The sequence below is a fragment of the Cornus florida genome, unplaced genomic scaffold, assembly GCF_030987335.1.
Source record: "Cornus florida cultivar Cherokee Brave unplaced genomic scaffold, ASM3098733v1 CherokeeBrave_3.0.0_Hap2_Chr01, whole genome shotgun sequence".
Taxonomy (NCBI): domain Eukaryota; kingdom Viridiplantae; phylum Streptophyta; class Magnoliopsida; order Cornales; family Cornaceae; genus Cornus; species Cornus florida.
This window is the reverse complement of record NW_026775571.1, coordinates 75,278,704-75,293,017: the sequence shown is the minus strand read 5'-3', so window position 1 is coordinate 75,293,017 and position 14,314 is coordinate 75,278,704. Positions and strand designations below refer to the sequence as shown.

The following is a 14,314-nucleotide window of genomic DNA, read 5'->3' as shown; positions in this document are numbered from 1 at the left end:
CCGGTTGTGCGCCATTTCTGAACCTTGGGACTTTCCTGGGCTTGGTATTACAAGCCTAATCTGAATTTAGGCTGGGTTGCAAGAAAATGGCCAACCCAAAAGGCTGCTGAAATCAGAAAATTGCCAAACGAGGGAGAAGGAACTCTAAAGCAAAAATGGAGATGGGCAAATTCAATTCTAAAGCAACTTCTTCAATGGAACATTTGCATTTTGGCATTTTCTGACTTGATATGAGATGACTTCTAATAGAATAATTAATTAACTGAGTCAGTCTAGAATGGGACGAGGTGGAGGAAGGTGTTGGCGGCGGCGGTGGTAGAAGGCAGTGGAAGGTGGTGGTAGTGGCGGAAGGCGGTGGTGGTGGAAGAAGGCAGTGGAAGGTGGTGGCATTGGTGAAAGGCAGTGGTGGAGGAAGGTGTTGGCGGCGGCGGTGGTAGAAGGCAGTGGAAGGTGGTGGTAGTGGCGGAAGGCGGTGGTGGTGGAAGAAGGCAGTGGAAGGTGGTGGCATTGGTGAAAGGCAGTGGTGGCGGCGACTTGGAATGTGATGGTTTTTTAGAAATTTGATTTTTTTAAGTTTTTCTTGGGAAAGTAATGACTATTCCATCGGTTTAGATGTCCAATGATAGGAATGGATATTCTATTCCATTCATGCATACTAGATGGCAATGAGATTTCAGTATCACTATAAAACACACCACAAATATTAGAAACTTTAAAATTGGTTTATTCTTGGTAAAGCTTTTCCTGCATACCTAACCATAGATTAATAAAACTGTGATTAGGAATAGTAAGATCAAACTACACCAAAGAATTCTAAAAAACTGACTGAGAAGAGGGTTAGAGTTTTCCGAGTATGGGAAAAAGAAAAATTTATGGTTAGGGGAAGGTTTCAACACCACCTGACTACCTCCTCTTGGTTCTGACAAGGAGGGGAAAAAGATGATGGGTTAGCATGGAAACTAAAGTTTGAAAAGAGCTTGGAAGGGGGCATTGATCCCCATTAGTAAATTTCTGAATAATAATAGTATAAAAGTTATCCAATTATTATATTGGTCCCGGCTCAATCACTGGTTAACACGCAAGTAAATGTGTTAATTTTGTATTAACTTTATTCAACTTTTTGCTTGCATGTTGGCTAATGATTGGTCAGGATGGTACTGGGACTATGAAATAATTTCTCTCTTTGGAATAACAAAGAGATGTGGGCAAAAGGGTCCCTTGTCCCAGCCCCTTGACATTAGAAAAGAAACCACAAAGCTCTTCATTAATGGAGGTGTGTTCATATTGTTGTATACCTCACATATGTTTTTGTTGCATCATATTTTGTAGACTCTTCTATCATTTTTCCAATCTCTCATTTTTTTTTCAGTAATTGAAATAAATTGTTGCCAAACCATCCCTTCACCTTCTGTAAAACAAAAAAAAAAAAAAAAAACAAATACACAAAAAGAAAAAAGAAGAAGAAAAGATCTGTTGGACTGTGATTGCTCAACAATAGCTAAACTATCCATTATTACCAACTACATATAGAACACCAATTTATAACACAGTAACAGTATAGTTACACCAGATCACAAATCAACACACTCAACTAAAACAACTTCAAACACTAATAAGATAGGAACACCAATTTTATTACACAGGAACAAAAGCCAACACAAGTCCCAAGCCATTTCAATTACCAATATAGATACACCAGATCATAAATCAACACACACCCAACTAAAACAACTACAAACACTAACAGGAAGCTCTCACATCAAAATGAACAATGCTTTTTTAAGGGTAAGGGAGGGTGGCAATGTGGTTATGAGCCACAGTCCCAATCCACAACTTCCCATTCCTCTCCCTCACTTCACTTACTAGCTTCATCACTTTCCCCTTCTTGTCTTCTAGAACATCCAGAACCTCCCCCTTCTCATTGAAGAGTGACACCACTGTGTACATCCTCGTGCCCACAAACCTGGCCAAGTACCTCATTCTAACAGGCAGCCGGAAGTATATGCTCCTCATCCAAGGGTTGTGAACAAAAACCTCCTGTGCTTTAGTCCGGCAACAGTCTATCGCCACCCAGAACTGACCCTTTTCGTTGAGCCTAACGTTGTCTGGGAAGCCCGGTAGGTCTGCAACGACCTCGATGCTGCCGGTTCTTGGACCCTCTAGCCAGTATTTCATTAGCCTGTGGCATGACAGCATAATGTAATTAGCGTTTACAAAATTAACTTAAAAAATATTTTAACTGAGGGTTCACTGTGAATTATCCCAGCTTAGGGCCTGTCTGGCAACCGTTTTTGTTGCCACATTAGTGGAAAACAGAAACACATGGTGAAAGTGTGTTTTGGTAAAATTTGTTACCTTTGGCACACTATTGCATCTGTTTCAGAAAAAAAGGCCCAAATTTGAAAGCAAGAAAAAGATGTTTTCATTTGCTTTTACTAATGCAGCTAAACAATTGTAGAGAGATTCTTCTAAAAAAAGCCAATATAATGTAAATACTTTTTTTTTATACAATCATCCAAACATCTTGAATTGTGTGTACAACAAATATATTATATAGTTTATAGTTACCAAACATTTTTTTATCTTGGAATAAATCACAGCACAACAAAACATTGCTTCTGTTTCGTGTGAAATATAGACCGCAAGCCCTTAGTGACAATCTCGAGTTGTGTGTGTATAAAGAGAGAGAGAGAGGGAGGGAGTTCCAATACCTGCAATTGGTAGTCTCAGTGAAGAGAAGAAAGGATTGATCTTTAGATAATTGTACTCCATTTGGAAAAGCCAAGCCATCCAACACAACATGAGTTGTTCTTGTTGGAGGATCATATCTAAGTAGCCTACCAGTGTCTTCTCCTTCTAACAATATAAAGAAATGTTTCCTAAAACCAAAGTTTCTCAAATTACACCACTTAATAAAACATAAATCACAATACAGAAATAAAAGATATAAATCAATAGACTCACACTCTGTTGTACTTCTTGCTTGTATCTGTGAAGAAAATGGAGCCATTCTTATGGATGTCAAGGTCATTAGCAAAGAGTATAGGCTTCCCTTCCACATGGGTGGCCAAAGGAGTGGCAACACCTCCTTCAGGCCCCACAACCAGGAGGCCATAATAAGCATCTGCTATGTACAAATCACCACTCACTCTGTCGAATCTCAGGCCGAGGGGGCGGCCACACTTAGCCTCGTGTTTCCATTGCTTGGCCGTGCTCGAGTCCTTTCCTTTAGCACACAGTTTCTCTGACCTTTTGAGGTACATTATAATTCTAATTAGCAACATTAGTCAAGAAAAAAGCAAACAGTATTGTGTGCACATGTTATATAATAGATTTTGACGTTATCAGACCCTTGCTTCTCAAAGGGAGGTTAGGGTTCAAGCCTCAATGGAGGTATATGTGTGCGAGTACCAACTAAGGAAAAAAAAAAAAAATTATAATAGATTTTGGAGCTCACCAGTTTCGAGTAACGACTGCAAATGTTTCCCACCCTCCATCTTCACCCATCCACCTCACAATGCGGCCATCAGCTAGCCCAGAGTAGGGGCCACGCCCCCGGATATCAAACTCAAGCGATTCGGGGCCAAAAACTTCGTCCTCAAACTCCAAGTTCCCTTGTCCTAACCTGCTCTGGTTGTCTCTAGGCCAATTCTCCATGACTTGCTTGTATGGTGCAATGTCATTCTTCACTGGCCTGAAGTCAATGCCTCCTATTGGACTCATTTTAAAAGGGTCCATGACAATCATGCCCAAAGCAAGAACGAGGAGGAGGAGATATGGATGTTGCAACAGAACTTCGTCTTTGAGTTTGATTCTCTTCTCCATGGTGGAGTGTTTGGCTAGAGAGAAAGAGGGTGGAGGGTGACATGTTATAAGGTGAAAGATGCATGCATTATTTGTGATGGCTTTGTGGTTGCATGTGAGTAGGTTGTCTGTTGTTGGACATGATTTTCGCATTCTTTGTGATTGTTGGGAAACAAAACAGAGGCTGACATTTAATGAATAAGAAAGTATGCAAGATTCTAAGCTTTATTGTAGTCATGTCCTTTGAAGATGGTGACTAGTAACTGACTCTAGCAGTCACCATACCGTCATCCTACCCAAAGCAGCACCAATTGGTATATGTTTAGCTGTGGTCTGAGTTCTTGTTGGCCGGGGTTGCAACGTACCGAGCTTAAATAATATGTGTGAATTATTGAATAATTTGTATTCGGAGTTTTACAAATTATTGAATTCCAAAGTATAGGGGTTATTTGATTATTCTACCAAAAAAAGTAGGTAAAATTTTTTGACTCGTTTTTTTGGATGAGTTTCAATATCGTTTTTAGTCTCTATTTAAACCGATACATAAAACCTATTAAAAATTCCAAAGTAAAAAGAGATAAATGTGTGTATTTGGTGGTTTGAAAGACTTATACATTTCTTTTCTAATTCACATAGAGAAACCTGTTAATGTCTTTACTGCATACAAATGCTGTAAGTCGAATCATGTTAAATCTCCGTGTTTAGTTGATGCGTGAGGTTGTTTGTGTGCTTTGTTGCAATTTATCACCACAGTTCCATATTTGATGTAATGATACTAATTCTAAGGAGTTGGTTCAGGTAGGTAAGAATTTGATACTGGTGCCTCAAGAAGTATAAGGTGTAAGGTTCGATTTCTCTCAAGTGTAAACAACTCCTTGTGTGTGTGAGATGGGAAGGGGTGTATGGCTATCAACTAAAAGGGAAGAAGATGTAATGGTATTAGAAATATATTTGTGTTGAGAATCAGCTACTACGTGCACCCAAATTGGGCATTTGGTCCCATCGCTACAGAGGGAAGCCAAGTGCTCACATCCTTGACCGAGCTTTTGGAGATGCCAACCCTTTTCGATTGAGGTATCGCGATTAATCAACATGTGCTCTGCGGACATACAAGGTAATCAAAACATTTAATTCTCTAAAAACGGATGTCCCAAATTGTCACATTGGCAAAGTATCCCCTTCCTCTATTGGTGATGCAATTTGAAGGTCCCATCAACGCTAGCTTTCCACCGTTCTCCCAAAGACTCTTATTGGCTTGCACCGAGAATATTGCATCTCGGACGACCACATGGAAGCCAATTCAAAAGCCGACCTTGCTCGGGCTTGCAATATAAATATAACGCATTTATATATGAGCAAAGGTCTTGCACGAATACACCTCAAGATACATATCGTCCTTAATGGACTTTTAACACTTTGTTCTATTTTAAGCCTGCTTCTACAGTGCAGCTCTAGGATCATTCTTTGCACGTACTCGCTTTCAGTCGTATAACAATGTTAATTGTTTCCTTCAAGCATTTGTGTTTACTGCTTTCTTTAGTGTAGTCATCACTCTCAGTTGTTAGTTAAGCTTCAAACTTACTGATATATTCATGGACTGCATTTCGGGCCTACCCTTGATGGAATGTAACTATGGCCTAAATGTTGTACCTTACAAGAAATTATAATAAATTTTCATAATACTTTCTGAGTTAATGTCGAAAAGGATATTGTTTGCTTATAAGTGTTGTTAATCGGACCGTTTGGCCTTTATCCCTATATCATCAACAAGAAAACGATAAAATAGCACTTTAACTCATTCAGTATTGCCTTTGAATTATGGTCGAGATGATCAGAGAACCAGTGAAAGAGTCATTCCTGCTTTCCACAGTTGTCCGGGTAAGATAAGGCACATGCTATGAGGCCCCAGTCGACTATTGCAAACATGAGTAATAGCTTGGCTCCACCAGCTTAGCTGCAAATTTAAACTCCGAATAAATTTGACACACCTGCGCACACAGTGAAATACCAAATATACTCAGAGGGGCACATTTTGAGCCCTTATATATCAAAGTGTAAATTCTAATAACTAGTATTTATAATTTGGGATCATTAAGACAGTAATTACTCACTTCTATACCGCAGATCCCAGATCATAAATATTTTAGGGTAAATTGTAAAAACTCTCCTCAACTTTCATGATTTTGTAAATTATATCCCTCATCTTTTATTTTTCACATAACCCCATAAAGTATTAAAGAAATATTACAAATCAACCCCTTAATAAAAGTAAGGGGCATAATTACAAAAGTATAAAAGAAATAATTGTTTGTGGACAATTATGAAATGGACGGAATAGGATCATGTGCATATTACATGCGATTTTTTAAGTTGTAAAATTTCACTAGTACCCTTTTGGGTAAACTGCAAAAAATCCCCTCAAATTTCATAAATTTGTAATTATGCCCCTTACTTTTTTTAAGAAATGCTACAAACAAACCCTATTGTTTGGGGTAAGTTACTATTAGTTCATTTTGCTAATCAACTGGCCATCAATTTAGGCACCTTCTCTATTTTTTTTTTTTGGACAAATGTTGCGAAGTTAATGTGAGTTTGGGACCTCAAATGACACCGTTAAAACACCCAGGTTGACATCAACTCCAAATTGGGTTCTGATTATTGTTTTAGGTCTCTCTTTTGACATCAAGGAGTTCCAAAAACAAGTCCACTCCGCAAAGGTGGATTTTTATCATTTGACAGCCTTTCAAATTGTTCCGAATGTTGGATCATGGAATTTAGTTGAAATCAGGCCTAATTAAGATTTAGGATACATTATGATTCCAACCGACATGGGAAATCTCCTATCATATAATATAAGACTAAAACAACAAAGAATCTCATGAAGGCTCAACATGCACTGACAAACATTTAAAAAAAATCATACGAAACCATACATAAGTATGAATACGCGGGGTGTGTAACACATTCTTCATGTATAATAAGATATTTGAGTTCATTAATTTAGTTTGTTAGACCATATGATATCATCACATATGACCACTGCATTCAACCATAAGAACATCCTCCATGCAAGGATGTTGTAAGAAAAATTAGGTGCGATAGAACTCTTCATAGTTAGTGAGATGTCGACCTTGTGTTCATTTGTTAAGTAAAAATAATTTAATTCGAGTATTTCAAACTCATGAAATAATAAGTTAAATTCATACGACGCATACTTAACTCAACTTAACTCAATTTATTTAAATTTACAACGATTTCAAAATAAAATAAACTCAAATTTAATTTTAAAATTACTAAATAATTAATATGAGTTGAGACGGAGTTCAACCAATGGTTTAACAGCCAAACCAAGCTTCAAACACTCATATTTGACCTCCATTTGATCCCTAGTTTAATTGTCAAGCTCAAGCTCAAATAGTAAAAAATTTGCTAGGCTCCTCAATTTCAAATAAAGCAGTGGAAACTCAACACATCGAATATGTCTTGTGAAGGTATTTTGGTAATATTAAAAAATTAAAAGAGACTGAAATTTACAATAACTTTTTTTTTTTTCTTTTTTTATTGTTTCTTTTGTTTTTAATTTTTTTTTTTTAAAACTGTATATTATTTGATAATAATTGGGAAGCTAGAACTAAAAAGGTCTCCCATGGGAATATAAAGAGTACATAACGTGTAAGCTCCGCGTCTTGTACCTTTCCAATAAATCGAATTTCTTGGCCGATTGGGTTTTGCCAGCGGAAAAAACAAAGGGTTAAAGATACCCACTAATATTATCTGTTGGTCAAAAACAAAGATTATTAGTTTCTAATTAATTAAGAAAAAAGAAAAATGCTTTTACAAGAACCCTCCTTCTAAAGAGCTTCTCTTTTGTTCTTTATTATATCTTTAATTTATACGAGTATATAAATTCAAATCTAAATTCCCCACCTTAAACAACCCACAAATCAGAGATTGCACAGAGAGAGAAAGGTACGATGTTCTTAATTGATCTTTGTTCTTCTATCTATTTTCTGTATGTTGGCTGTTCTTTGATTGTGCATTTGATTGTTTGATTGATTTGTATGTCACTTTTTTCCTCTTCTAATTTTGTTGGTAATTGGGTTTCTTGTGATCTTTGTTTATGTAGATCTGCATATTTTTCCTCTTCTATGTCTGTTGGTAATTGGGTTATTGCCCTCTTTGTTGATGTTGTTCTTCTTGTTTTCTACATATACATACAGATATTCAATATGTAAATTTATAGATTTTTTTTTTTTTGTGTATATGGTTTTAAAAAACCCTAAGTCCAAATGATCATCTTATTTTACTTATTGAAAAATTAGTAGGGTTGATTTTTCTGAAGGTTCATTTTTTTTAGGAGTGGAGAAGTTCTGGAAAACATTTGTGAAAGGAAAAAAATGTATAATTTGTAGGCTTGTAAAAATAAAATTATAATAAAAAATCTTCAAGAGAAGGAAAACATGGGTGTGCTTGCTGTTTGGGTGCTTTTCTAATAAGCTTCACTTTTCAAAAAAAAAAAAATTTCAAGAGAAGAAAAGAAAGCTTGTTGAGATATATAGATTGACTGGTTTAGTTTAATGATTCTATTTTATTTTAAATTCCCAGAAACTCTTTTATACCTCATTGGGACAAACAGAGCAGTGGATATCTAGTAGTGGAGTTCATTGTTCTTTCTCATGTCTAATGCCCAAAAGTTGCAGATGCATCTTGTAAATCCTTGATGTTCAGTTTACACACTTTCACAAAGACTACATTTACACACACACAAACATGTATGCATATATATAAATATATGTATATTCACATGTGCACACATAGGTATCACCAAGCATTAAAATTTTTTTTTTTTTGAATCACAGTATTACTTAGTCTTCCTAGTGAGCTAATCATTGATACAGGAGAATTGCCTTCTTTGAGGTGCATCAATTGATGATGATAAAATATAATCCTAGGTTGCATATAGTGATTTGATTGATGACAAAGGAAGAGAATTCTTGGTTCAATTTTCTACCTTAGCGACCGAAAAATGGGAAAAAAGAAAAAGATTGATCAAATACTATTGAGTATGAATCATAATGATCATTTATCAAAAAATCACTATAGTTATTAGATGATTGAACAATCTGGAGCAATTTACTTAAGATACTTAGTTGACATCCATAAAAAGTATTGAATGAATTATAAGTTCAATACATCCTATTTAGCGGAAAGATGGAGTAAGACTTCTATTTGTTTATTGTAAGAGTTTTCTTTCATACTCCTATTATTTAAAAAATAAAAATCACGGGGCATGTAACTCAGGCAACCTGCTGTGTTAACATTGATCACCAATTGGTTGTAACTTCTATAATGATATCAACCCTTCCATTCTGGAACATGTTCGAAACTCCATTGTTTGCTTAAAATAAAAAGCAATTAATGGTATCCCTCTGTTGGGTAGTGGAGAGAGAGAGAGGTATTAATATCCTCCATGTCCAAATAGTTTTATAAGTGAATAGAATATCCTCCATGTACAAATAGTTTATAACTGAATAGTTACAAATCTGAAGTCTGAACCACTCAATAAAATTCTTCTGTTCACTAATATTAGGCGGTCTCTTATTATTATTTTTTTTTCCCTAAATGGATGTGGTTTTATTGAAGCATAAAATAGTTGAGTACATATAGCACAGAGGGCATACCCTCAGGAAAACAAAGCCAGCAAGCAAACTGAAAACATGTTTGCTCTAAACAGAAAGATCTATAAGAGTAGAGCAGCATCACCAATAGGAATCTTGGCAGCTTCAAACACCTCAAAAAGAACAGACTTTGCAAGCTCACAGGCCTGTTTTGAGGAGCCATTGTCACCCTTGTGCACCCTATCATTCCTTTCAGTCCACAAGGCATGAACAGTGGTTGAGAACAGCATCCTACCAATCTTACCATGTAAAGCATTACCAGTACAAAGTAGTAGCAATCCCTTCAGCCAACATCATCAGGCTATGGACTTTAGCCCAATTCCAATGAAGCAAATCTGCAAACCAGTGCCAGACAGCAGCAACAAACGTCAAGTGGAGGAAAATATGATCTCTAGAGTCTTCGTCCCAGAAACAGTTATGGCAAATTGCTATAACAGGCAAGCCTCTTTTCTTGAGAAGGAAGGAAGCTTATCATGTAACGCAAGGCAGGTTGTGAAAGAGAGTCTTGGTCTGCCTGAGTTCCACACCAACTGAGCCCAGTGCACTGTGGTTATGATGCCTACATTGCTTCCAAGCTTTACTAAAGGTTAGTGCACCATTCTGCCACATCACCCTGTCCTGTTCATCTGCATAAATGTGGAATGAAAACAAGAAGTTCTTCAGGTTGGTCAATTCAGAAGCAGACAGTACAGAGAGATTCCAAGCACCATTTAACATTAGAGCACTTAGTTTAGAATCTGTCAACCTGCAAAAGCCTGAAAATTCTATGGCCATATCTCTGTTTCAGAATCAATCCAGAGCACCATGGGTCATCATATAACAGAAGAGTGTCCCCATTCCCAACCCTATAAGAGATCCCCTTCAGCAACACATCCCTAGTATCCACAATATCTTTCCAAATCTGAGTGTGTGCAGCAGCAGGTGTGCAGGTCCAGAAAGATGTATGGTCTCTTATTGGAATTTCATTTTCAGGCACTTCTATTTGTAACAATGAGACGATGAAATGTGGTATGCAAAACTGTGAAGTAGGGACCTGCGGTCTGGAAACAGGACATGCCATTGAGTGTTGTAGAATCTTGGAATTGTAAAAAAACCAAACACATAGATTCTGTACAGAAATTTTTAGGCAGAGTGTTTTTGTTGTAAGTCAAACAAGGTCAACGCTTTGCTTCCATTTTTACTTTCTACTTTGGTTGTTATATAAATGCATTATCATATGTCTAGCCTGGGTCCCTGGGAAAAATGAAATTTTTGTAACAAAAATACTATGAGGACCAAAATACTAATAATAATGCAGTTGAGTTATTAACACTTGGTAACAGAAGCCAACTAAAAGCAATTGATGTATTATTGGGCAGAAAAACCTACATGCAATGCAATTGTTTCCAAATAAGTACAAAGGGGATCTCATTAACAACTTACTTTTTAATTCTATTTATTGCACTGCGGTTACAAAGCACAACTGTATATAAATAAGGCTTCTAAAAGAAGCTCTCTCTGTCTTAAAGCCTGTTTCACGAAAGGATAAATAGATCTTCATTCTTCTGCAATGTTTTTCTTTCTGTAAAACATATGGTTAGATACTATATAATGAAATTATCAAGCCATTTGTTCAGTTCTCTTTTAATTTAATGCAGTCTTTTTATTGCTTGGATGTATGGGCTGTTTTTAGAGGAGGAAGGTAGTCATACTCTTCTTTTTTCCATATTTACTTCCTGACTATATCTTAAATTTTTTCCAAACAGGCAATTTTGTTTGGATATGGCCAACCCTGATGATAAAAATGACCATGAATGGATGGAGAGAGTGAAATCAGGAGGAGCTGTTCCACTTCTCGAACCTGATAACTGTGCAAATGGTTGGGCTTCTCCATCTGGAGATATATTCAAGGTAAGAGGGCCTGACTACTTTTCAAGCAGGGTTAAAATTCCTGGCGGTGAGTATCTTCTGAAACCTCTTGGTTTTGACTGGATCAAAAGTTCTACAAAGATTTCAGAGGTCTTAAATAATCCAAAACATCGAGTTAGGAGGGCTATTGATGAAGAATATCCAACAGGTGATAAGCCACTTGTTTGGGCTTTCAACCTACAAGTCCCAAGCAAGGACAATTACTGTGCTGTTGCATATTTTGTAGCCTTGGAGCCTATCCCTGAGGGGTCTCTGATTGATCAGTTCTTGAAAGGGAATGATGCGTTTAGGAATTCACGGCTTAAATTAATTGCCAACATTGTCAAAGGACCTTGGATAGTGAGAAAAGCAGTTGGGGAGCAGGCTATATGTGTAATTGGACGAGCACTTACTTGCAAGTATTGTATAGTAGACAATTTCATAGAAGTAGATATAGATATTGGATCTTCCATGGTGGCGAGCGCAATTGTTCATGTGGCTTTTGGTTACTTAACAACGCTTACTGTCGATCTTGCTTTTCTTATTGAGGGCCAAACTGAATCAGAACTTCCTGAACGAATTTTAGGAGCTGTAAGATTCTCCGAGCTGAATACTTCTTTAGCTAGGCCGGTTGAACTTTTATCTGAAACGAGCACTGGTACTTTGCAGTCTTCTCTGTCCACGCGATTATTGAAGTCAATAGGGAAGGGTTTCTCGAATCTTATTCATCCAGGCGTTCAGGAAAGCAGCTCCCTCAATGGTTCATCACATGTTCAGGAAAGCAGTTCCCTCAATGGTTCATCCCATGTTCAGGATAGCAGCTCCCTCAATGGTTCATCCCATGTTCAGGAAAGCAGCTCCCTCCATGGTTCATCACATGTTAATGGGGTTGTTAATCATGCAGAATCCAATGAAGACATAAGGAAATGGTAAGTATTGTGGTTATGCTAAATTTTTTTCGAATTGATGATGTGAAGACAATTAGATCTTAAGCCTAATTGCTTTTGACAATGAGTGTGTCTGTGATTAGGGCACTCCTAGCTCACTGAGTGCACCTCATCATAGCATTAGCCTTCGACAGAACTCTAGTGCCATTTGTCTTCAGTACCCAATTATGGCATCCTAATCTTATGTGGTGTGTCACCTTCACTGAGAGAAACTGAAAGTAAATATTTTCTTCACCTCATAATATATTAATATATAACCAACAGTTATGAGCATTTGTGGTAAAGCCCTTATTTACCATTGTTGGTACACTGCAATTTTCTTGTTTCTGTCTTCCATCAAATCCGATTGAGCCTTAGCCTTGGGCCACCAATTTTGGCCAAAAATATATTTTTCTATACAGAAGCAGGCTTTATGCACATAATTTAGGGATTATTCTATTCATGTCTGGGGAAGACATACATTATTCTTTACTCATTCTAAAAATTCTTTGTTCTTGTTTCGTTTTCGTTTTTGTTTTTCTCTTCAAGCTAATTTTAATTTTTTTTATTAATTAAGTTTTTGTCACCCAGTAGCACTCAAGGTCTGGTGATTTTTCAGTACTGATTAAATTATGAAAGCCTTACATAATTGCGGATGATTTCCATGAAATCCAATTTTTCTTATCAATTTTGGGACGGAAACATATTCTTGTTCATATCATTTTTTCTTCCCCCTCCAAACATTTTTCTTCTTCATCTAGTTTGAGTTCCTCGGTGTTTAACTATTCCTGGGGCTTATGATCCTGGTTTGTGAGAACTCAGGTTTTATCAACATGTGCAGAAAGATGGGGACATTCTTCTCTCGTAGTTCACGAGGCATCTTCTGGAAGTAGTTATGAAATGAAATTTATTTTAAGCTAAATGATTCATATTCAACAAGAGTGTTAACCAGTTAGCGACAGTGTTAAAGAACCTGTTTCAGTGAATCCATTAGAAGATAAACAATTTCAGTTGTGCAGTTGTGCAATACCATTTTCCAGTCAAAATTACACTTCTCGTGAATATGATGGGCGTGGAGTTGCTGGTACATTTCACCTAACAGCTATCCAAGTTAATTTTGTACCAAATCCTTTTGGTTGGCAACCAAATTTATCCGTACTTGCATTGCATGGTAGTTTCAGAATTTCCCCCCTTGCGTTTAGTATTTACATCTACATTTTATCAAATCCTTGTCACATCTGCAGATCAACCTGATGCCGTTGATGACAATGCATATTCCACCATTGTAGAAGGTTATTCAAATTGATTCAGAGAATTGTTTGGAGTAGTAAGCTTCCGGAGTTTGTAGCATCATTGATCGACACATTCACGCCGCCTACTTTTCTTCCATGTATTGCAGTCTAAAGGGATTTTAAGGCTGAAGGCAGCAATTTGTCTCTACTTTTTGACAAATTGTTATTTATCTCACAAGTATTAGTATTTGTTTTGAATTCAAGTAACATTATCTGTTTATAGGTATGAAATATATACAGTTTGTGGTAGAATTGCACTGTGTAATTAATTTTTTTTGTTATTTTTGTTGATTCCATGCCCTTCTTCATTTTGGCGTTCTCTTCTAGTGATAGATTTTGAGCTCTTTCATCCTCTCTCAATCTGCTACTTTCTGCAATTACTTGGACATCTTTGCAGGGTTCTGCATGTTTCTTTCTTCAAAATAAAATTAGAATTTTTGTTGAATCTCATTAGATTTCTTTCTTCAAAATAAAATTAGAATTTTGTTGAATCTCATTAGGGCCCCGTTTGGGGGAGCTTCCTGAAGCTTCAAAAAGTCCTTCCAAGCTTGAAAAGTCCATTTGAAAAAAATGATTTCTGGAACAGCTACTTTTTACCTAGACTTGAGGCATTTGTAAATCTGGAGCGGAATGTCTTTTATGTTAAGCATTGTTGGTGAAACGTCTGACTGTCTCAGAGAAAACTAGTCAAAAATGTTGCACCCTGTCTTTTAAGAGCAAAGTTGGT

General features: G+C 36.8%; 2 protein-coding genes across 5 annotated transcripts; one reads left to right on the top strand and one right to left on the bottom strand.

Moving 5' to 3' along the window:
- Window positions 1–1,761: 1,761 nt before the first annotated feature.
- On the bottom strand, window positions 1,762–3,825 carry LOC132302376 (protein STRICTOSIDINE SYNTHASE-LIKE 13). The gene is made up of 4 exons (XM_059799235.1): window positions 3,458–3,825; window positions 2,965–3,249; window positions 2,712–2,879; window positions 1,762–2,179 (listed from the first exon to the last, which is right to left on the bottom strand). Exons 1-4 carry the CDS (start codon window positions 3,823–3,825, stop codon window positions 1,780–1,782), a joined length of 1,221 nt encoding a protein of 406 aa, XP_059655218.1. The 3' UTR covers window positions 1,762–1,779.
- Window positions 3,826–7,479: 3,654 nt separating this feature from the next.
- Window positions 7,480–13,881, top strand: LOC132301395 (protein ENHANCED DISEASE RESISTANCE 2). Of its 4 annotated transcripts, none has more exons than XM_059798668.1 (3): window positions 7,480–7,773; window positions 11,228–11,960; window positions 12,039–12,302. In XM_059798668.1, exons 2-3 carry the CDS (start codon window positions 11,244–11,246, stop codon window positions 12,300–12,302), a joined length of 981 nt encoding a protein of 326 aa, XP_059654651.1. In that variant the 5' UTR covers window positions 7,480–7,773; window positions 11,228–11,243. The 4 variants fall into 4 exon arrangements, with proteins under 4 accessions (XP_059654651.1, XP_059654636.1, XP_059654647.1 ...); XM_059798664.1 differs by adding an exon at window positions 13,540–13,881 and having other exon boundaries at window positions 7,484–7,773; window positions 11,228–12,298; XM_059798653.1 differs by having other exon boundaries at window positions 7,481–7,773; window positions 11,228–12,302.
- The last annotated feature ends 433 nt before the right edge of the window (window positions 13,882–14,314 follow it).

What these genes read in the sequence shown, in the direction of transcription:
- LOC132302376 (XM_059799235.1), bottom strand. Translation starts at nt 3,825, where the DNA reads ATGGAGAAGAGAATCAAACTCAAAGACGAAGTTCTGTTGCAACATCCA. An exon ending in AGCAAGAAGTACAACAGAGT is followed by an intron (nt 2,880 to 2,964) that starts GTGAGTCTATTG and finishes CTTTGGTTTTAG; the next exon opens with GAAACATTTCTTTATATTGT. An exon ending in ACTGAGACTACCAATTGCAG is followed by an intron (nt 2,180 to 2,711) that starts GTATTGGAACTC and finishes GTCATGCCACAG; the next exon opens with GCTAATGAAATACTGGCTAG.
- LOC132301395 (XM_059798653.1), top strand. Translation starts at nt 11,244, where the DNA reads ATGGCCAACCCTGATGATAAAAATGACCATGAATGGATGGAGAGAGTG.